The sequence below is a fragment of the Monodelphis domestica genome, chromosome 1 (assembly GCF_027887165.1).
Source record: "Monodelphis domestica isolate mMonDom1 chromosome 1, mMonDom1.pri, whole genome shotgun sequence".
In the NCBI taxonomy this organism is placed as follows: domain Eukaryota; kingdom Metazoa; phylum Chordata; class Mammalia; order Didelphimorphia; family Didelphidae; genus Monodelphis; species Monodelphis domestica.
Genome location: NC_077227.1, coordinates 124316868 through 124340428, shown reverse-complemented (window position 1 = coordinate 124340428; position 23561 = coordinate 124316868). Strand labels below are relative to the sequence as shown.

General features: G+C 37.1%; 1 protein-coding gene across 4 annotated transcripts in view; it reads left to right on the top strand.

Moving 5' to 3' along the window:
• MINAR1 (membrane integral NOTCH2 associated receptor 1) overlaps positions 1 to 19658 on the top strand; it is a 44914-nt gene extending 25256 nt beyond the window's left edge. For all 4 annotated transcript variants that reach the window (XM_007479290.3, XM_007479289.3, XM_007479288.3 and 1 more), the window contains exons 3-5: positions 3178 to 5526; positions 8426 to 8680; positions 15105 to 19658. In XM_007479290.3, coding sequence (XP_007479352.1) covers positions 3229 to 5526; positions 8426 to 8680; positions 15105 to 15302 — 2751 coding nt within the window. In that variant the 5' untranslated portion in view covers positions 3178 to 3228 and the 3' untranslated portion in view covers positions 15303 to 19658. The remainder of the gene's footprint in view (positions 1 to 3177; positions 5527 to 8425; positions 8681 to 15104) is intronic.
• Positions 19659 to 23561: the final 3903 nt, after the last annotated feature.

Below are 23561 nucleotides of genomic sequence, written 5' to 3'. Positions count from 1 at the left end.
GCCATGTGAAGTATGTGTAAAGGTATAATTTTTCTCATTTGACAAATGAGGCAAATGAGGTCAAGGAAAGTTAAGTGATTTGTGCAGAATCACTGAAAGTTCTTCCTTAGATGCATTTAAGATGTGCATCCCTGAAATGTGTCCCCATTGTTCCTATTTCTGTCCCCTAGGGTAACACTAAGCAAATATATCCCCTCTTCTATGAGAGTGGCATTCCATATTTATAGACAAATGAGTATTCTTTTTAAATTAAAAAAAATTAAACCCTTATCTTCTGTCTTAGAATCAATACTGTGTATTGGTTTCAAGGCAGAAGAGTGGTAAGGGCTAGGCAATGGGGGTTAAGTGACTTGTTCAGGGTTACACAGCTTGGAAGTTTCTGAGTCCAAATTTGAACCTAAGACCTTCCATCTCTAGGCCTGACTCTCAATCCTATTAGTCATCCAACTACACCCTGAGTATTCTTTAATTCACTCAAGACTTCTCTTTTCTCTAGATTAATTCATGCTGGAACTATTCTTCATCTGACATTTGTTTTCTAGACCACCATCATTTCTGGTTCTCAGAAACTCTAGTTTGTCAATGTTTCTTTTAAGAATAATAATAACTAATATTTTTATTTAGTGTCTTTATATTTATTTAAGGTGTGCAAAGCACTTTACAGGTATTTTCTTATTTTATTTCCTCAATAACCCTGGGAGGTAGATGCTATTATTATTCCCATTTTACAAATAAGGAGACTGATGCAGACAGAGGTTTAATATTTTCAGTAGGATCATACAACTAGTAAATATCTGAGACTGCATTCGAACTCAGATCTTCCTGATTCCATGGAACCACCTATGATATTCAGAAGTAGAAAAAAATTTAGATATGATCTAAGAGGTAAACAGCAGACTGGACTGTCCCTTTCCTGAATCATATACATCCTTTGGTGCAGTCTTAGGTTGCATTTGTAGGGTTTTTATACACCATTGCACAATTGTTTTATATTGACCTTGTGTTAACTAACCCCTCCCATCTCCAACTCCTTTCCATAGAAACCTGTGATCTATGCTTCAATTCAATTTTGCAAGCCTTTCTTAAGCACCTACTATGAACAAGAAGGGCAGTGAGGTGGCACAAAGAGTAGAGTGTCGGACCTGGAGTCAGGAAGACTGCAGTTTAAAACCAGCCTCAGATACTTCCTAGCTGTGTGACCCTGGGAAAGTCATTTAACCCAATTTGCCTCAGTTTCCTCATCTGTAAAATAAGATGGAGAAACAAAATTGCAAACCAGCAAAATTCTAGTATCCTTGCCAAGAAAACCCCAATGAGATCACAAGGAGTCAGACATGACTAAAACCACTGAACAAGAAACAACATGTACATGACTCCTTCTCTCATTTCCTGGGGACGCAAAAGCAAAAGTGAAATGGTCCTGTCTTTAGGGAGCTTACCCCCTATTTATGGTAGAAAAATCAGGAAGGACTTACACAAAACACAGATAAGTACATACAAATAATGTTGGAGTCAGGGGCTGTGGCAGGAAGAGGACAAACCATCAAGAATCACAAAAGACTACCTTGCATAGTTGATTCTTATTTGGATGCATTTTAATCCTTTTTTTTTTCTTTTAACCTCAAGCTGAAGAATCTCTTCTCTCTTGAGTAACATTCCCTTGAAGGCTTCATGTGAAACAGGACTTAATTAATGCCAAATGTAAATGGTCCTGAGAACACTGGAATCGGGTGTTGAAAATATTCCTGCCTATATTCTATTTGGTAAATTTTTTGGGGAAAACTGAAAAGCAATCTGGCAAGAACCAGATATAGACCAATACACCATTTGCTAAGATAAGATCAAAATGGATTCTTGACCCAGTCATAAAGTGAGATATCCTAAGCAAATTAGAAGAATAAAGAGCATATTCCCTATCAAATTTATGGATAGGAGAAGAATTTACATATAAACAAGAGACAGAAGGCATTGTGAGATATTAAATGGATCATTTTGAATACATTAAACAAAAAAGATTTTGTACTCCCCCCCCAAAAAAAAAACCTAGCATAGCCAAGATTAGAAAGAAAGAAGCTGGGGAAAAAATTTACGGTTTCTCAGATGGGAGTCTCATATCCAAAATATATGAAGACCTTTGTCAAATTTATAATTCTCTTCCTCTCTACATTTGCTGCGTCTCCTTGGTCAATCATCCTCCTACCACCCACTTTTTTTCATCTAACCTACTGTTATCCATTATAACTTTCAATTCAAACCAATTTCAATAAAATGTTAAGCATCATCATATACGAGCTACTTGTGTGCTAGTAGTAAAAGAAATGAAATAGACCCTTTTCTCTCTGACATGATTTCCTTTACCTTAGATATAGGCCAAACCTCTCCTGGTGGAATGAGTTCATATTTTATAAAATTCTTGAGGAGAAGCTGCTATGCTCAATTCTGTTCAAACCAAAAAGCATTTATTTATCACCTACTGTAGCATGTGTAATGCACTGTGCTATGCACTGGGGATACAAAGACAAAAAATGAAACAATATCTGCCCTCAAGGAGCTTGCAATCTACTAAGGAGAAGGAAAGGATACATCTACACAGATAAGTAAATTCAAAGTATATGGAAAATAATCTGCAGGCACAAAGGTGGGGAGAATATGTTGACAACTGGGAATATGGAAATAGGATTTGGCATCTGAGCTGAGCCTTGGAAGGAGCAAGGCATTGCAACATCAATAAAGGAAGTTGCTCCAAAAAGAAAAAGAGGCAGTCATTGAATATCAATGTTTAGTTTAAAATATTCTGCTCCCTGCTGCACTGTGGTGGATATTCATTAACTAAGTCATCTTTAAAATCGATGGCAAGTCAGGCATGAAAAATGCCTGTTCTAAATGTGGTGTGACTAGTGAAAATCAAGTGTTGTCAAATTCCGTGATGTGTTATCCTTTTTGATTATTACTCTTATGTTTAGCAAGCAAAGAGGGTTATGTCTCTTATGAAATTTCATCACTCTCATAATTTGACCCCTATGTTTTGCCCATCTCCTATGAGTGAGTGTGGTCATTCAAACCTATATTTGTGGAATTCTATGTCTATGTCTGCTTCATAAATGCTTAATGCTCTCTCAATGGTTTATTTGTGACTATTTTGATCTTTTCTCCCCCCCCCCTTTGGTGTTTGTTTAGAACTGACCTGCAATTTTCAGTGTAGACAGTGAACTTGAATCAATTCAAATCATGGAGACTAACCAGGAATCATCTCTCTTCTTAGTGAAGATCTTGGAGGAGCTAGACACCAAACAGAATACAGTTTCTTACCAGGACCTTTGCAAATCATTGTGTGCTCGGTTCGATTTATCTCAGCTAGCCAAGTTGAGAAGTGTTCTGTTTTATACAGCTTGTCTTGATCCGAATTTTCCAGCAACTCTATTCAAAGACAAAATGAGATGCACTGTGAACAATCAGCAATCAAAGAAAATCATGGTGGCTGCAGATATAGTAACAATATTCAACCTGATCCAAATGAATGGGGGTGCAGCAAAGGAAAAATTGCCTGCAGCACGCCAGAAAGTTAGGAAGAATGAATCGTTTGAATCATGCAGGTCTGACACTGAGATATGCAATGTGATAGACTGTGTGCCTCCTAATTGTGAGCCAAGAGATAGAGAATTTAACCGGGGCTATTCAGCAAGAAGATCTGTGAAGTGTAGAAAGATGGACTGCAAAGACTGCCAACAGTTTGTACCTGCCTCAGAGCCGAACTTTTTGTTGGGAGTTAATAAGGAGACAAAAAGCCGGGCGGCTTCCCTTGACAGGCTACAAGCCCTAGCATCCTACTCCATTGCCAATTCTCAACCATGTGAAATGCAGAGCACTTATTTTCCCATGAACATTGAGAACGAGTCTATATCAGATCAAGACTCCTTGTCCATGAACCCAGGGATCAAAGAAACATTCATTTCCAATGAGGAGCCTTTTGTGGTCCAGTCCTGTGTGCAGAAGAGAAACATTTTTAAAGAAGATTTTCATAATCTGATCACAGTGTCACCGAGTTTAGTGCCCCCTGGCAAGAAAGCAGATGATGTGCTTGGGGAGCCACAGACCAGAAAAGAGACACATAAGCCAGTCTTCTTTAATCACAGCTTTGAAATGCCATACAATAGCCAGTATTTAAATCCTGTTTACTCTCCTATCCCTGACAAGAGACGGGCAAAGCATGAGAGCTTGGATGATCTCCAAGCTTCCACATATTTCGGACCCACTACAGTTCTAGGGACCCAAGAAGCGAAGAGGTGGTCAGGGAGGCCAAGCAAGCAGACTGCCTGGCCAGCTAAGAGCTGGAGCTTAAACACAGAAGAAGTTCCTGACTTTGAAAGGTCTTTTTTCAATAGAAACCCAACTGAAGAGAAACATCGATATCAGGGTTCAAGCAATCAAGCTTCCAATTTTTCAGCCCCAGACAGGCACCAGACATACCTAAATCCAAAAGATCAACAAGCAATTATCCCCACAAGCTATGCAGTGAAGCAAAATATTCACAAGCAGAAAGAGATTCCCTCTCCCATTGAGATAGAGAAACATGAGCCGATGAAAAAGTTTAAAGATAAAAGCATTAACTGTACAACAGTTCAGATGAGCATTGACAAAACGAGCAGTGTGGGGACTCAAACTGAGCAGCACATTCTGGAGCTCAAGAAATGTAAGGATCTCTGTATCCCCAGCCAGGGGAAGTATGGTGAAAGACATTCAGTCAAGCAGTCAGATGAGGACTCGGAAGTCGTCAGTGATGACATCAGTGACATTTTTCGGTTTCTGGATGACATGAGCATCTGTGGTTCCACAGGAGTGATACAGTCCTCTTGTTACAACAGCACTGGGTCCTTATCTCAACTGAATAAATCTGATGGTGACAGCTCGCCCGAGCACAACCTAGCCAAAATTGCCAACGGGAACACTGGCAATAAGATAGACAAGGGGGTCCGATCTGAAAAGGACAATCCTGAAGATGAGTTGAAGACAAGTGTGTGCAAACTAGTACTTAGGATTGGTGAGATAGAAAGAAAACTGGAATCTTTGTCAGGGGTTCGAGAAGAAATCTCCCAAGTTTTGGGCAAATTAAACAGGTTGGATCAAAAGATACAGCAACCTGAGAAAGTCAGTGTACAAATCGATCTGAATTCCTTAACAAGTGAGATTCCATCTGATGATAGCACCTCTCCCCGAATATTCCATCCTCACAACGGCTCACATGGAAGCAAGTTAGAAAACAGTCCGGACTGGTGCTGTTCTGATGCTAGTGGAAGCAACAGTGAAAGTCTCAGAGTCAAGGCCTTAAAAAAGAGTCTGTTTACCAGAAGGTCCTCAAGGTCGCTGACTGAGGAGAATAGTGCTACTGAGTCCAAAATAGCAAGTATTTCCAATTCTCCCAGAGACTGGAGGGCGATCACTTACACCAATGAGGTTGGCCTCAATGAAGAAGAGATGAAAGAGAGAGGGGCTGCAGAAAATAAGGACTGGCACAGAAAATCAAAAGAGGTAATTTCAGTTTAAGCTCATGTAATCCATATTGTAGAAGAGCATGGACCCAAGCTATAAAATATTTTCAACTTGTCTAAAAGTCTGGCTATTACATTAGAAGGCACCCCTCCCCTTTTTGCCTACTGCATTTCCATCTGGATTTAGCCAATCTTCTATTTGCTGTAGAAAGCTCCTTATAGAGCTCAACAGAATTGAGCTGTTCTTGACAAGGGGTCAGTCAGTCACAAGGTGTACATGCTGGACTGTTGGCAGGCAGAAGTTAATTTCAGCTAGCTGTCACACATGGCCTAGCACCCCAAACTCTAAGCTAATAAATACCAGTTTCAATTTAGGGATATTTCCCATCCAGAACATATCTCTTTGGCTCATTTTGTCCCTAACCAGAGCTTCCCCTGGGAATCTCGGTCCCATTTCTGTATCTCTCCCTGATAGACTTTGGCAAACCTCCCTGAACCCTTTTATATGCTCAGTGCAGAATTGGCTCTGATTTACAATAGTCTTAGCCAACTGAATCATCCCCATGCTGAGACTTAATAACGGGGAGAGGGGGAAGTGGAGAAGCCTGGTACAGTGTGAAGAGCACTAGCTCTGAATTCAGAGCACCTGGGTTCAGATCCTGCCTCTGATACTTTGTGACTTTGGGCAAAACACTTAGACTTCCTTGGCCTCAGTAAAAGAGAGGGGCTAACTAGATAGCCTATGAGATCACTTGTATGTATGGATCCTTTGATCTCTCTGACCTTTTAAAGAGGTTTTTACACATAATCAAAACCTCAAACAATGACTTTATCTCTTTAGCCCCATCAAGTTAGTGAGTCAAGAAGTAGATATTAAGTCCTAAGAGTTGGGGGATATCAAGAAGAGAACTTATATAGTTGCTGCCCTTAAATAGTTTATATTCAAATAGTGGAGATTACGTGCAAAAAATCATACATGCCAGAAACCTTCAGCATAAATGGCTGATAACCTCTAAGAATGGGGGAAGGAGGGGACAGCTGGGTAGCTCAGTGAATTGAGAGCCAGTCCTAGAGACGGGAGGTCCTAGGTTCAAATCTTGCCTCAGACACTTCCCAGCTGTGTGACCCTGGGCAAGTCACTTGACCCCCATTGCCTAGCCCTTACCACTCTTCTGCCTTGGAGCCAATACACAGTATTGGCTCCAAGACAGAAGGTAAGGGTTTAAAAAAAAAAAAGAATGGGGGAAGGAGGATTGCAGGATACGTAAAAGGTCTCCTATTGAAAATGAGATTTCATCTGAGTCTTGAAAGCAGCCAAAAGATAGAGGGAGGAGAAGGAGCATACTTCTGATCAGCTATTGGGAATGGGCTAGTTCATGGCAGATGGTCACAGAATAGATGGCATATCAAAGAAACCAGAGCCACTGAAGACATGTTTAAATCTTTTTGGTAAAAGCAAGATTATGTTCAAGTGCCCCATTCCATCTTCATCCCTGCCCCGATACACAAGCACACACACACATTCCCCAAAATTTAAATGAAATAAAAATGTTAATATCCTTTGAATGCTTTGGAAATGCAGTTATTGACAGATTAATGGATTCCATAGACATATTTTACTGCAAGCTTTTTAGATTGTTTTCTTTCCTAAAGGCTCCATATATGAGCTTATCAAGGTTGAAATTCCTCATTTTTTCTCCTCTCTTTCTTGATAGCAACAATTAATTCATAGAGCCATGCTAACCTTTTTGGCAAGATTTATTTTTATAGAATCTCCCCCTAATCACATTCATTTTAGATTAAGTATAGGGAACCACTTCAGTTGAAATTCAAAGTCTGATTCACCTTTCTCTCAAAAGGTTGGATAGCATTAGCTTCTCATCTAAGGATACAAGGCTCTTGCTCACTAATAGGGAGATAATGATGAATAAACTGAGAAAAATGAGGAATGTACTTAGTGAAACTAGGCACCATGAAATTTTTAAAGGAAAAACAAGTGAGACTGGGGATTTGTGAAATGGTCACAAAGAGAGGAGGGGGATTCTTGGACTAGGCAGTACTTTGAAAGAAACAAAGAATGTAGAGAAATGTTCATATTCTCAGAGTATAATATTCCAATGGAACCTTTGAAAATAGTGCAGTAAATGAGTATATGTAAGCTCTTTAAAGTGTCCAAATTATGAGGAAATTTTTTTTGAGGCATCATAATACAATAGAAGAAGTGAATATTAGAATCAAAGGGGTTTTTGTTCATTTATGTTTGTCCTGTCCAATTCTTTATGACCCCTTTTGGGGTTTTCTTAGCAGAGATACTGGAGTGCTTTGTCATTTCCTTCTCCAGTTCATTTTACAAATGAGGAAATTCAATGAGAACTAAGTGACTTGCCCAGGGTCACATGGCTAGTTAGTGGCTGAGGCTAGATTTAATCTCAGGAAGAGTAGTCTTCCTGACTCCAAGGACAATACTCTATCCACTGTGCCACCTAGCTGCCCAGAATTAGAAAACTTGAGTTTAAATCTTAACTTTACTACTCACTATATGTTAGGCATGATTCCTACAGAGGGTATTACAGTAAGAACCAATTGTTTATAAGTGATTATATGTAACACTACACATTACAAATGTCTCCAAAAGTAGAACAATTAAGTAGGAGGAACCACAATAGTATCCATTCTTTATGGCTCAGGTTTTCTCATTCTTTCAGTAATGTATCCTTGACAATTTTATAAACTAAACACACATTTTCTTTTTTTTTTTTCATAGTACTGTGGTGGTGGTGGTGACTGTTCTGCTTTCTCTCTGGGGATGTCAGGGAGGGAATCCTGGTTAACATAATTTAAATCTAGAAAAGCAAAGCTGTATCCCTTGAAAGTAGTGTATCCAAGTCCCTTCAAGTCATCCATGTTTTTCTTGGGGATTCTTTTGTACCACATTGCAGGCAGACAGACAATATGAAATTCCTCAGCCCCACCGAATAGCTAAGCAGCCGAAAGATGGTTTCTTGGTTGAACAAGTCTTCAGTCCTCACCCGTACCCTGCATCACTCAAGTCACACATGAAAAGTAACCCAATGTACACAGACATGAGGCTGACAGAAATGGCTGAAGTAAAACGAGTTCAGCCTTCTTGGACCATAGAAGAATACGCAAGGAACTCTGGGGAAAAGGGCAAGCTGACGGCTCTGGATCTTCAGGTGAGTTTTGTGCCTGTTTTGCAGGAACCACCCCTTACACTCACCCATAGATTTTTAGTCAGACTTTTGTAGTTTAGAATACCGTTAGGGCTCCTGCAGTTAGTAAGTTGCTAACGTTTCACCTCACCCTAAAGATTTTGGTATACTGTGACTTACAACCACATATTTCTAAACTTGCCCAAGTTGTAGAGAGAGGGGGAAATTATATAAAAAACTGTATCTATAAAAGTGAAGTGTATTCGACCGTGGGAGTGATTGTTTGACATTTGCTTAGATAAAGATTTGTTTAAAATTCCAGCATAAGTCATGTCAAGTACAATGTCTATAATATTTGGTTTCAAACCTCAAGACAAACTGTTTAATGAAATACAAGCTGATTTCTCCTTCCATATGTAGAACGTGGGATAAACATATTTTTGGGACCCAACATATGGATTGTGTCTCCATATGGAGCAGTTCCGAGGTAAGAGTCACCGCCAGAAACTTTATGTGTGCAGTCATAACTTAAGAGGCATGTTTTCCATGTACTTACAGGGCCAGCTTTCATTTTGGTGGGCACTTTTTTGGCACTCCAGTTAGTTTCACTCACTCCCCAACTGTCTTCTCTAACACATCACTGCAGGAGCAAAGGCGCAACTATGCCCTCAAAGTGCGTGATAGGCCGGGAAGCCAACGGGGCTTCATCCACAGGGAAGTGAATGAATGTCCCTGTTTAGTAGCAGTCACTGGAATGGAAGCAACAAAGACTCGCTCTGGGTTTTAGAGACCCAGCCTTTAAGGTTGGTTTCACAAGGCCCACATAAAATAAAGGGAATCCAAAACTAAAAGGTCTAAATTTTTGTGAATTAAAACTAAGGGGGTTTATCCATTCACTTGATAAACATTTGTTAAGCATCTCCTTTGTATAAGGTGAAAAGACAGGATAATGGAATGAAAGAAGATTGGAGGGAGAGTAAAAAACCTGGGGACAATTCCTGCCTATTAGCTACATGATCACAGGGAATTTCCTTAACTCCTCTGAGCCCCAGCAACCCTCTGAGACTAGATATTATAGATGAGCTGGCAGTCTGCATCAATGATGAGCTTTTCCATACCATGAGGTCTTGGGACTCATGAACTTATAGGATGAGTGCCAAAAGAAATAAACTGTTGGGTATTATTTCAGGTAATATAGAATATACAAAGAACAATAGGCTACAATTCCTACCAATTGTAGGTTTACATCTCAGCTCAAGTATCATGTGTTTTTCCCATAATGTAGGGGGTAGTCATGCTAACTCTTTATATTAAATTCTTTAAAAACTTTTTTTTTTATTTTAAGCTTAGAAGAAGAGTAGTAAGGACAAGGTCACATCTCAATTATCTTTGATCTTCCCTCTCTTCTCTCCTCTCCCTACCCAAAGACTTTTTCAGTTCTCTGTACACAGAAGGTGCTTAATAAATGTTTGTTGATTATCTGAGGTAGGTAATAAGTAAATATGAGATGACATCCTAAATGTGATCTTTCTATATTAATCCAGAAATATTTTAAAATCCCCTGTGGTATCTGATTATTGTGAAGTTTATTATTATTTATTACCACTTCTGTATCTATCATATCCCACATGTATATGTCATATCACATCATCTTTCTAGTTGGCCCTTCATATCTGCATGCCAAGGTTTTGGACAAGGTAGGAATCTCATTCTTTCTTTGGAAAGTTTCTTGTATACTGTATTATCCTTGGCACAATGGTAGTCAGGTCACTAAATTTTACCATGAAGTCGGGGAAACTGGATTCTGATCCTGGCTGTGTTATACACTAAACCTGAGACTCTGGGCAAGGCATTTGAGGACTATAGGAATTCATTTCCTTAGTTAGAAAGTGAAGGTGTATATCTGACAACTTTCAAAGTTCCTTCTACTTATAGAATTCTTTCTTACTACATTGTATAATCATTAGGAAGCAGGGAGAAGGGTGAAAATTTAGATAGATATTAATAATAAATAAATATATATATATATATATATAAAGCAAGAACTAGGTGGGTATTAAAAGTACATACACACACACAAACACACACACACACACATATATATATATATATATATACATATATATCCAAATCAAAAATAGGGTAGGTAATTTTATATATAATATATACATATATATGTACAAAGTACAGAAGGTGGTTAACAGAGTGGGGTTAACAAGATGCTTTACATATGCCCTTTCATTGGTCTTCAAATCAGTACTAGCATAAAGAGCAAGTGTTTATTCTCATTTTATAGATAAAGAAACTGAGTCTCTGAGATAGTTTTGTCCTGACAAAGGGTCACACGGGCATCTAGGTAACTCAGTGGATAGACTGAATGCCTAGCCTGAAGTCAGGAAGACCTGCGTTTATATCTGGTCTTGGACTCTAAATATGTGACCCTGGGAAAGTTACTTAACTTCATTTGTGTGACTTCTTGGCCCGTGAGAAGCCACAAGGTAGGAAGATAGAAAAAGGATAGAAGTTTTGGATACCGCGAGGGGCATGGCGGAGCCAAGTTATAGATATGAGATGGCAGAAATGAGTCAGAAACTAGGCCATATTGATTATAATGGAGCCACAGCAAACCCCGATCTATCTGGATGACACAAGGCATTAGTCATCCAGTGATCCCAAATTTATACCACACAGGTCGGAGACATGATAGAGAAATGAAAGTGCCTGGCCGAAGGCCAGGTCCCAGGTGAGAGAGGTAGAGAAGGAAAGGAATTAAAGATGGACCTTGGAGGCCAAGCTCCAGCAAGGACAGACATCAGTGAGAGCTGAGATCCAAGAGAGGGTGGAGGTTGCTGTGGCTCTGCTTTTAATCTCTTTGATATGCAAATATACACAATACATAGGGATGATTATCATTGGTTAACGACAAGGTATAGGTGTGGTTTATCTTAGCCAGATGAACACAAAAAACCTGTTTTCCCACCTAACCTTGGAGAAGCTGGGGTCAAGGGTCAGAGGCTTTCCTAGCCAAGACTGAGCATGCTCTCTTCTAAACCTGTACTCTGTACACTCTGTACATTCTAACTGTTTCCCTTGTCCCTAGATAGGGGTGGACTGCTACAATTTGCCTCAATTTTTTCATTTGTAAAAATAGGTTAGAAAGGAAATGGCAAATCATTCTATATCTTTTTAAGACACCCAAAATGGGGTTATGTAGAATTGGACAGGACTCAAAATGACTGAACAACAATAGTAAAAAGGGTAGCACAACTAATAAGTATTAGTACCAGATTTTAAATTCAAGCCTCCTGATTTCATATATAGCTCTTTTCACTTCATCAGTATAAATAATGTGTCGAGATGACGTTGATGATACTAACAAATCATGTGGGCCAGTTAACAAAGTTTTTTTTTTTTTTAAACCCTCACCTTCCATCTTGGAATCAATACTGTGTATTGGCTCCAAGGCAGAAGAGTGGTAAGGGGTAGGCAATGGGGGTCAAGTGAGTTGCTCAGGGTCACACAGCTAGGAAATGTATGAGGTCAGATTTGAACCTAGGACCTCTCGTCTCTAGGCCTGGCTCTCAATCCACTGAGCTACCCAGCTGCCCCCCAGTTAACAAAGTTTTGTAGGCTTACAACTACATAAAAAATTAGAATAAAAGCTCCCTATCATATTCTGCCTATTTCTTTGTACATGCCAAGGTGCATTTGGCAGATTAAAGGATCAGCCAAGTTAGTCTTGACTATATAACTTAAAACACTTTTTATTGCATATATATGTTGTGTACAATACTATCCTACAGTTTTTTGAGTTATATTCCTTTTTGGATGTTGCATCATCTTGATGTAATATATGTGCCTTTGATCTGGGTCTTCTACAGTTTATACTTTAACTCTAAGACGTGATCCCTAGGGGGAATTCCAGTTCTGCTGGAATGCGATGAAAAGAGAGGGGATTAAATAGGTAGTATCCCTTGAGTTAAAACCTTCTAAAGTACCTACATAGTAGTGGCCAGACTGCATTATCTTGAACACTCTTTTTTTGCTTTAAAATCTAAAATGGAAAATCAAACAATTAAATAGTCAAATTCAGCCATTCTTATATACTCTATGAAAATACAGTAAAGTGGCATTGAAATTAACTTGGGTTAAACAACAATGAAATACACTCATGATTAAAGATATATGATCACAGGATTTAAAGATGGAAGGGACCTTAGAAGTCATCAATTCCAATCCCCATCCCCAGTTTATAGATGAGAAAATAGAAGGCAGGTAAGTGATTTACCAGTTACTAGCTCTTACTTGCCTAAGGTGGGATTCAAGCCTATTTCCTCTTACTCTAAATCCAATGTGCTCTTTCTCCTGAATCATGGTCTTTTACTGCATTCATGATGTCCATTTCATTTATAAAAAATCATTCCATTTTCATTTCTCCCCTATAATTTCCATGCCTCACCAAGACAGAATCCCAAATTCCCTATGTGCTTCATCATGGGTGTTCGTAGGTAAAGAATCATATGCTCATGTGATATGCAGGCTTATCAGCAGGAATGACACCTACTATTGACACCTCTATAACTGTTGACCTCTTGGGGGGCTAGAAAAAGGTGAAGCTACAATAGTTTCTTTCTGATACTACTTAGTTTTTCTCATCTTCCTTATATCAGGAACCTGATTCTGAAAGTCTGAGTGTTTGAGTCCCCAATTGTCCAATACTGACTAATTTTCAGTTAGCCAATATTTCCATTTAGTTAGAGTCAGAAAGCTTATTAAGGCTAGAAATTGAACAGGGTTGATTTATTCCTTCACCAAAGCCCCATTTCCAGATTTTCTGACCAGTGTGGCTCTAATCTCTTCTAGCCATAAAAAGTACCAATGGGCCTGTTCCTTATAACTTTGGATGGGAAAATAGAGGGGGCTTAAGAAGAAAACTATCTCTATAGCCTCACCAAACTCTTAATGATATCTTCTGTGTTGTATGTTAGTAAACATACTGGCAATTAGATATAGCAAGGATAGGTGAATGGAGTACTGGAGTGAGGGGAAGTTTCATTTGGGTAATGGATAATACAACACTGATGTCCCAGGACTGTTGAAATGCGGTCATTGAGAAGCAACCTTTTACAGTTTAACATTACTTTTTGCTCCTGCAGGAATGTGTAGACTTTAATGCACCCCTGCTTTTGAGCATAGAAAAAAGCAATGGCCACAATGTTATTTGCTTTCAAAAATAGGAACAAACAACCCCGATCATCCCCAACATTTGGAAATTCTGGCTTCTGGACTTTAGTTGAAGATCAGTTAAAAGTACAAAATAGAGCTGCTTCTATTTGGCTTTCATACATCATAGAGCTGTTATCACTAAATAAGGAAATTATTCTATTGTATGTAAGAGTGCTTCATGGTTCAGATTATCCATGTAAAGTGTAACACAGGCAATATGGATCAAAAATAAGATACTTCCTTAAAAGAGTTCATGATTCTTAGTAAAGCCAAGAGACTTGATGCTATCAATATTTCCTTTTGGGGTAAGGAAGATGAAAGGAATTTTCAATCATAACTAAGACTAGACTGGAAGGGAGAATTCATAGATTAACTTGAGGGTGTAGGGTTTTCTAAGGAATCAATCAAACAAATGATATGGCTTTGACTTTGCAGTTGCATTCAGGTCTGCCTATGTGAAAGTACAAAATAGTAAAGAGTAAATAATATGACTCAGATTCTATTGTCCTGGCTCTGCCAGTAACTTACTCTATGACTTTTACTCCATGGGCCCATTCTCTCATTAGTAAAATGAGAATTTAGAACTCCATGATCTCTGAGGTCCATTCCAGCTCTAAGATCTTAGGATTCATTTGAATTGTTTAGTTATTTTGCTTTTTTATTGTTCCAGAATTTTGAATTGATTTTTTCAAAAGAAATGTTTTCTAATAGTTCAGAATGGTACCATTCTAGGTGTGATCTTAATTCTGTCCTGGCCTGTTGGCCTAATGACTATGTTCCTGTTTCTACTCAGTATTTTCAATGGAATACCCCAGGTGTGAAAAACCTTCCCCAAATGTACTGTATTGGTGGGAAGAGCAGATGTAGATGGATTTTTGATAAAATATATATAGTAAGTTGGCACTTGAGAACATTTCACTTGCTTGTAGAGATATGGCCAATGTGTTTTCATATTTTGGAAAATTCATGGAATTTGTGGTGGAGGGAGGAGGGGTAAATGTACTTTGATAGGTGTGGTGAATGGATGGAACAGTATCCTTTCTAACTGGGTAGCTAGGGGAGGGGGCAATGTTAACTTGCTTAATGTCAGTAGCAGCTAGTTGCAAAACTAACATTAAAAGCACCAGGACTGACAAATGTCAACATTTTGTTGTGCTTTTTAAAATGATTCCAAGTATTCATGATTTGTTTGTTTGTTTGTTTTTATCCCTCTTACTTTTAGACTCAAGAATCTTTAAACCCAAATAATTTAGAATACTGGATGGAAGATATTTATACTCCAGGCTATGATTCATTATTAAAACGTAAAGAGGCTGAGTTCCGAAGAGCAAAAGTCTGCAAGATTGCTGCCTTGATTGCGGCCGCTACTTGCACGGTCATCTTGGTCATTGTAGTACCCATTTGTACAATGAAGTCATGACTCTATAAAGAGGACCAAGTACATTGGACTGTTTCTGCTGAATATAATTCCAGATATCTCCTCTGGTATTTTCACATCTTGTGATAAAATACTAACAATTTGTTGGAGTAAACGTGATATGATGGTTTTTCTGTAAATGATGAAGATAATTTTCCAAAAAAGCGTCTACTTTTAGAAAGAAATATGCCTATTCAAGTCAACTCAGTCAAAATTTTTATGCATTTTAGAAGTGCAATATTTTCCTACCAAAACAATGCAACATTTTAGCAGTGACACTAATTGAAATCAAAGCAAAAAAAAGGAAAGAAAGAAAAAAGTGTGCATTTGCCTCTTGTGACATTTTTATGAGAACGGGCAGTGGCAATTATGTTATAATAAAGATATTTGATATACATCTCCTTGGGGAGGTGGGGAGATATTAAAATATAAAGAAACATGAATGTAGTATATTTTTACTTAGTCATATATTCCTTGATTATCCAATAGAAGCAGGTCATGTATCCTTAAAAGGACTTTATTTCCATACTGAAATTTCTAATGGGCTCTTAGTTATTCATTCTTGCCCTTCTACCTTCATTGCCATCCATGTGCAAATCCTTTTCCATTTGGCAGATCTCCACTTTATTACACTGTGTACCCCTCTTGCTTCTGCTCATTATTGATTTGCAAGAAGGAGGAATAGGTCAATTCAATCAGGGTCTGGCAGGAAAATTTGCTCTGGAAACTTACTTGACTAAAGCATCAAACACAATAGACTTACAGTCTCCCCCATCCCATCACACACACACATGTGCACACACATGCACAAACACACATTCAAAAATTGTGTTTAATAATATATAAAATGCTTAGACTATTTTTGTTTTTTAAAGAAAAGGAACATTTAAAAATCATGGATACCAAAAGATAAAATTCCTTTATTTGTAGGGGCAATGAGCATCGATCTTGATAATGGTCTTCCTATTTGTACCCATGGCACTATTTTCTTTACTAATATAATCTAGGGAGGTTGAATCATGTCTTTCTGCCTCAAAGGAGAGAGAGATAAGTTCATTTCTGATATTTTAACCACATAATATGCATTATGAATCTTGGTAGTTTAAATTGCTTTCATCTTGTTTTCAGTGCTTTAATGATATACTTCTTTAACTGGATACTGCGGTTCTAAAGTCCCTTCCCCTTTCCCTCTTGTAATTTTTGGAGATATGCTTACAGTGCATTATATTTTTGGATAGTTTACTTGAAAAGTATCATAGCTCCAATATACAAAAAGCTCCAATCAGTATTTTATCTTTGTTATAATTTGGTGAACAATTTGACAATCTTACTGAAACAATGACCTTTCTACAATTTTGATTTCAAGTTATATAGGTTAAAGGGAAACAAAGATCGACAGAAGTGTTAAAAATGGTTCTGTCCAATTGTGATAGATTCTTACAATTCTTTTTTGGTGAGGGGGAAGATTATCAGTTTGTATCAATATTAACCTAATCACTCATCTTATTAAAAACTCCAGAGTAATTATATATAATTTCATGTGTTTAATTGCATCTCCTGGATAAGCATTATGTAGGATAGGAAGGTGCTCAGTAAATTTTAAATTAGTCCATTGACACATTTGAAACTGGCTTATTTATTCATGGTTAAACTTTAGTTCAAGAAAAAGCCATGTTAACTTTGTTTGCAAAGTCATATTCATGGGCTTTAAGTTATGATATTTAAATCTTCATGTACAAAGATAGGGATTTATGAATTAAAATTGAAAAGGATAAAAGTTCTGTCTATAGATATAAATTTCCTGGTTATTTTTAATGCATCTCATCAGTCTGAAAGCTGGAGTATTTTAGATTGATCTGGACACAATGGACACTTTTGCCCCACTCCAACCAAGTGTATCAGCTCCTGTTGAGATGCAGAAATAGAAATGAACCACCCTCCTCACTCAGTCTTAGCCTCAATCCCATAATTCTTTCCTTCATGTGAAACAAAGCCAGCATGGGGACTAGAATAGCCAAAATACTGCATTCTTGTTCTGTGGCTTTCAATTGAGGAGAAAAGGTTACACAAATTTGCCAGGGCCATTTTTATCTCTCCTTGCCCAGGTGTAAGGTCAATAGGAAAGATGCTATCACTTTTTTCCTAGAAATCCTGATCTCTTTTTGTCCCTTCTTTGGAGTTGTCTAAAACCTATATACACAGAACAGTGGGACCATGTCTCTTATTTAGAGGCATAAGAGTCTGTGAGAACATGTGTCTTCTCATGTGTGTTTGCCATGAGAGAAGTTAGAGAAAACTGGGCTGATTATTTACTTTCACTGCAACCTCAGAAAATAAAACAAGTGTCATTGATAAATAATAGACAATTTCACATGTGTTAGTCTGATTTCATAGATTTATAGCTTTTGGGGGACCCTGGAAACCATCTTTACCTTCATTTTGCCATTGAAGAAAATGAAACCTAGAAAAGACCTGAATTACTCAAAGTCACAATAAAATCCGGAGCTAAGATTTGAATTGACATTCTTTGATTCCAAATTCAGACTCTTCACTGATCCACAGCATAAGGGTGAGTAATGTGGAGGAATAAAAAGGAGGAGAAAGATTTCCACAAAGTTCAAAGCCCTTTGGGATCATTGGGATCATTCCAGATCAACCTGACAAATATCACCAAAGCAATTTTATTTTTGGTCAGGAGGTTATTACATTGAGAGACCCATGCTAATCTTTGTTACTGCAAAGAAGAGAGCACAGTGTCTATAAATAATGGCTTCTAGGAATTTGGAATCTAGAGAAGATGAGGTAAGGGATCTGTTTCTATCTCTCCTCAGACACAAAGCTTTCTCCTACCTCTACATTTCTTGGCTTGTGAACTCTCCCTAGTTCTCCCACATTTCTTCATTTGCAGGAGAGTGATGCCAGGACTCCTTAGTCCTGTACAACACCACTGAAACCCATTCAGCATCTCTGAACTAGGATGCTCTCTCGAGTGGCTACACAGCAAGTTGCTCTCCTTTGCCGTTCCTGCATAGCAGGAATATAGCTATACTCTCTGGCATTTTTTCTAAATAATACAGTAAGTTCATTGTGCCTGAGGACTGATATCCTCATAGCAAAATTCATGTAATTCTGACCTCTCTGAATATTGGGTCACCCTTTTTGGATGTGTATGTGTTAAGTGTTTTAAATAAATATTCAGATGCAATTGTATGAGAAATATATGCTAAAATAAGTTATTCTTAGCCAACAACTAAATTTATAATCATTTTATCTTTCTTTGTAGATCTAATTTTGATTTCAGCTGGTTTTTTAAAACAGCCTTGCAGATAAGCAGAAAATATTAACAACTCACAATTTTAAAATATTCTTTTTGTCCTCCTTACCTGTACTCTCCTCATTTAGACTACACAATCTGTATAACAAATTGTAATAGATGAAATTTGGCACCCTTCCTTACTAGCTGGTCATAAATTATTATTAGTAGTTCAGGGCATGCTGCTATCTGACTTTCTGCAAGGCTAGTTTAATAAGTGTGTTTCAATCCCTAACCTACATGTTTCATGGCTTACTGGTAGCAGACTCCAACAAGCAAGTATTCTGTGAAGTGGTGCAATAATTCATGAATGTTGGAGTCCTGCATATGACACATAGTAGGTTCCTTGTTGACAAAACCAACCTACAAGAATATTGTGGTCAAATCTTGTGAACTAATTACCAAACCAGTATATAATGTATATTGTACTTTGGAAACTTGTATAAAAATGAAAAGATGTACGTAATCTTTGGTGTGATTGGAAAAATGTATTAGACAATATTTAATATTTAAGTAACAATGAAAAATGCAATGAACTGTTTTTTTCTTATGCCTTATAAACAAACATATATAAAGAATAAAATGGGCTTATAAGAATGAGGATTATTAAGGAATGTACAACCTTTGGGAGGCAAAGACTGTGTCTTTTATATGTTATATACAGCACTAGGCACACTCTCAGTGCTTAATAAATGTTATATAATACCAATAACTGAGCACATTTTTAGACCTTTTTCTTTCCAAATGGCGAGTATAAAATTTCACTAATATACAATATTTGGTTTGAAGTTTTCATGTAAAAGTTGCTTCTCAAAATAAAATAGCAAACAAACTTGACAATTACAAAGATTTTCCAGTGAGGAATTAATACGCACATATTTTATTATTTCATAGCTTTCTTTTCCCCGAGGACAATAAGATATCCTCTTGGTTGGGTAAATAAATAACCTATATGGTTTTGTCAGGAATTTGGCCAACGCTCATGTTTCTGAAATAATGAGGAACATAATGAAAAGAGAATTAATAAAACTTTTTGCTTTATATTCCCAAGGTTTCACTGGAAAGATTTAATCATTAAAAAAATCATCTTCTTGCATATTAGCCTTTATACATCTTAAAAGACACATAACACTTTGTCATCTGGACAAATGAGTAATGATCAGAGAGGATGCCTGTATAATTTGCAGGGACCCAATACAGGGACAAAATGAAGCTCTTCGGTTTTGTGGAAATTTTTCATTAATTCATACCTCACTAAGGTAGAATTACTTTAATTTATACTCCATAAATTATACTCCATTTTATCTTTGCAAAATTTTGCTATGAAAATAAATAGTAGGGAAAAAAGAAAATACATGGACATGATTGCAGGAGAGGTGCTTACCCTACACATTTCCTATCAATGATTTTCTTTGATATAGGCAATGACTAGTGTGGAAACTCTCCAATTGTACAGATGGGAAGCAGAAGCTCATCTGTAATTTAGTTTTAGTAGAGTTTCCTAGGAGCACTGAAAAGTTATGTGAGTAGCTACAGATCCAAAAGCTAGTAGACATCAAAACAGACTTTATTTCCCATTACTCTCCACATAGTTTACATTCTAGTCCATCTGTTCTGCTTTATATTCCCTATAAATGAGAGGTTATGTCTCATCTCCATGATTTTCCACACTCCTGTCCCGCCTCCATTCCTGGGAATGTACTCCCTCCTCACCTCTTTACCTCATAGAATTCCTAGTTTCCTTCAAAGCTCAGATGAAGGGCCATTTTGTACAGAAAATCTAGTCTTACTTTTACAAATCCCTAGCAAATCCCCCCCCCCAATAAAATTATCATCTATATTTTTCTATTTGTTTCTTTACATGTTGTTTTCTGGGATAAAACATAGACTTTTTGAAGACAGACTGTTTAATTTCTTCCTCTCTACCTTAAACACCTAGTGTATATGGCTACTATAATAGCAATTTTGCCCTGCTATTTCTTCTTATTTAAGAGAATAATTTTTTAAGAATTCCAAGTAATATGTCTAAGATTCTATGGGTGGAAAGTACTTTATAAATAACTTAGTCTAATCTCCTCATTTTATGGATCAAAAAATGAGTCTGAGAGAGATAATATAACTGCTACACATTATTTTTTTCTTATCTAATATATATCCCCCTGAGGGTTACCACTTGACAACACTTTGGTAATCTACTTCAAACTACTAAATGAACTCAAAAGTGAAAAATTACATTTCTTTCCAAAGTATGCTATAATTTAAACTGTCCCAAAATCCAAGGAGTTCTTCCCACAGTAATTCAAATGTGTAAAATTTGAACATACTTGTGATTTAATTTGCATCTGGATAATTCTACTTTTTGATTTATTCTTTAAAACAAAATTAAAAAAAACCCTGAGTCTTGTTAGCATGGTTTCTTGATTTTGCCCTGATTATACCAATGCTATGATATATTGATAATATGCAAGCAGTAACATTGGAAGAAATAACATCAAAGATATCTGATAAAAAAAAATAAGACCCTATTTCAGGCTTTTGGAATTCTATTTCTTTAAAGTAGGGGCCTTTGAAGTCTTCAAATTAGCTTCAGCTGGGAGTAGCTATATCTTTAGAAAAATTCCTGAAAGATTCATTAAAGGGGGAGCTAAATTTATTGTTAGGAATCAACTATGCAGTCATTTAATTGCAAATCAGAGTTTCCTTCCATTTGCAAAGGAACGCATTTAACAAATTGCTTAGTGAGTTATCCATTAATAGCAGAAATATAAATGGTATTTCTCACTGACTGCTCATGATTATTAAAACTTGCGCAATACTACTTTTATTAACAGGCCACAGTACAACATAGGAAGACATGTAGCTGGGAAATAGCTGGGAGTCAGCATTATAGATTTAGGGCTGGAAAAGATATTAACATTTATATGTTCCAAACCCCAACTTTGGTAGATGATGAAAATGAGGGTCCGAGGTAATGATGACTTTCTTGCTCAAAACTTGTTTCAGCCTATTCAGGTGGTATGAGATATTTTGCACTTTGGAGGCTATTTTATTTCTGTGGATTCAGGAGTTTGGGGTTTTGCTCCATAGAAACTTCCGTGTTCCTAACAGATTCCTGCCACACCAAAATCATTTAAAAGCCTAAAAGCTAGTGTAGGAAATGATGTTGCTTTACATTCTTCCTTTCCTACTTGTTCTTGCCATGATTTCCAGTGGTATAGCAAAACCAATACTGTATTTGGAGTCAGAGGACTTGGGTTCAAATATCAGCTCTACTGTTTAATAGTTAAGTAGATCATTTCGTCTATATGGGTTTCTATAAGTTAAAAGATATCTGTATAAATTGAGTACAAATATATATAAAATATATCTATAAAATAAGGGAATTCAATTAGTGAATTAAGCTTCTTTACACTCAAAATAATATTATCCATTTGTATTTATTTCTCACTTCTAGTTTCTTTCCCCAAATGTTCCTTTGCTCCTTTGATATATATTTTCCTATTGTGGTAACTGCCTGGTTTTCTGATCTTCTATCTCACATGACTTCTAAGACATATGCCTGCACTGCTGTCTGCTTACCTACTCCACTTTCGACTTCTGATATCTGTTACTGATTCATTTTTGATATTCCTTTTCTAATATTCCACTTACCCAGATCCCTTCATAGCAGCATACATCTGATTCTCCTTATCTCTACCATGACCAATGACCACTGGTTATCCTGATGAGTGATCTCTATTGCATTGCTCTCCTCAATTCTCTAAAAGCTTATAAGACTGAGATATGACAAAATGACACTAACCTTGAGATCCTAGTTTTAGCATAGGAAAGGGCCTCAGAGGACATTTAGTTCAATACCTTAGGAGAATTTATTTTTTATATATTAATTTCATTTCTGTTTTAGGATCTCAGATTAGAAAAGCACTAATCAATTCTATTATATTAGAGAGGATTCCTGTGCTAGGGTTTTGGATCACAGGCTCTATTCAGATTTTCCTTGTTCTTAAGTATCCAAAGGAATGTCTTCCTTTCATTAAATCTGGCTAAGGGGAAGGTTTTACAGTGATTCTTTTCCTATATATGGGACATACTATTATCTGCCAGTGTTGGGAAAAACTGAGAGTCTGATGAATCACCTCCTTTTTAGCTACTTAGATATGTCTTGAGATATTCAAGGGAGAAGCCCAATAATGAACTCCCTAAAGTATACACATAGATATTTGGGATAGGGGTTTGGGGGTCTTGAATTATCTAGAGAATCTTTTGACCAGATTAGGATGTCTTGACCCATCAACTGATAATTTTAAAATAAAGAAACCACTGCTTCTTGAGAATTTCAAACCATAATCATTCCTTTTGCAGATGAAGAAACTAAAATCCAGAGCTATGTCCTAAATGTCTTACCCTAAAGCCACATAGGTCTTAAGTAGAAGATACGTGATTTGGACACATATTTTCTGACTCCAAATACAACACATTTCTCCCTGGGTCAAGTTGCCTTTCTAAATCATGGTGCCATTGTGAAGGACTGATAAGTCAAGTAGATAGAAAACACCTACTATGTGCCTAGCACTCTGCTATGTGACTTAGAAAATATTTATGATTCAGAGAAAGAACTGTGGGAGTAGAAACACAAAAGAAAAACAACTGCTTGATCAGATGGGTGAATCATGATATGATTGAGGATATAGACTCTAAGAGATCACCCTAATGCAAATAATAATATGGAAATAGATCTTGATCAATGACACATGTAAAACCCAGTGGAACTGCTTGTTGGCTACAGGAAAGGGGTGGGAGGAGGAAAGGGAAAGAACATGAATCATGGAACTATGGAAAAAATTCGAAATCAATTAATTAAACAAAAATTTTCAAATAAAAAAAATACTGATAACAGGATCCTTGCTTTTCCAGAGATGAAAGTTTAATTGGAAAAGGTAGAGGGGGGC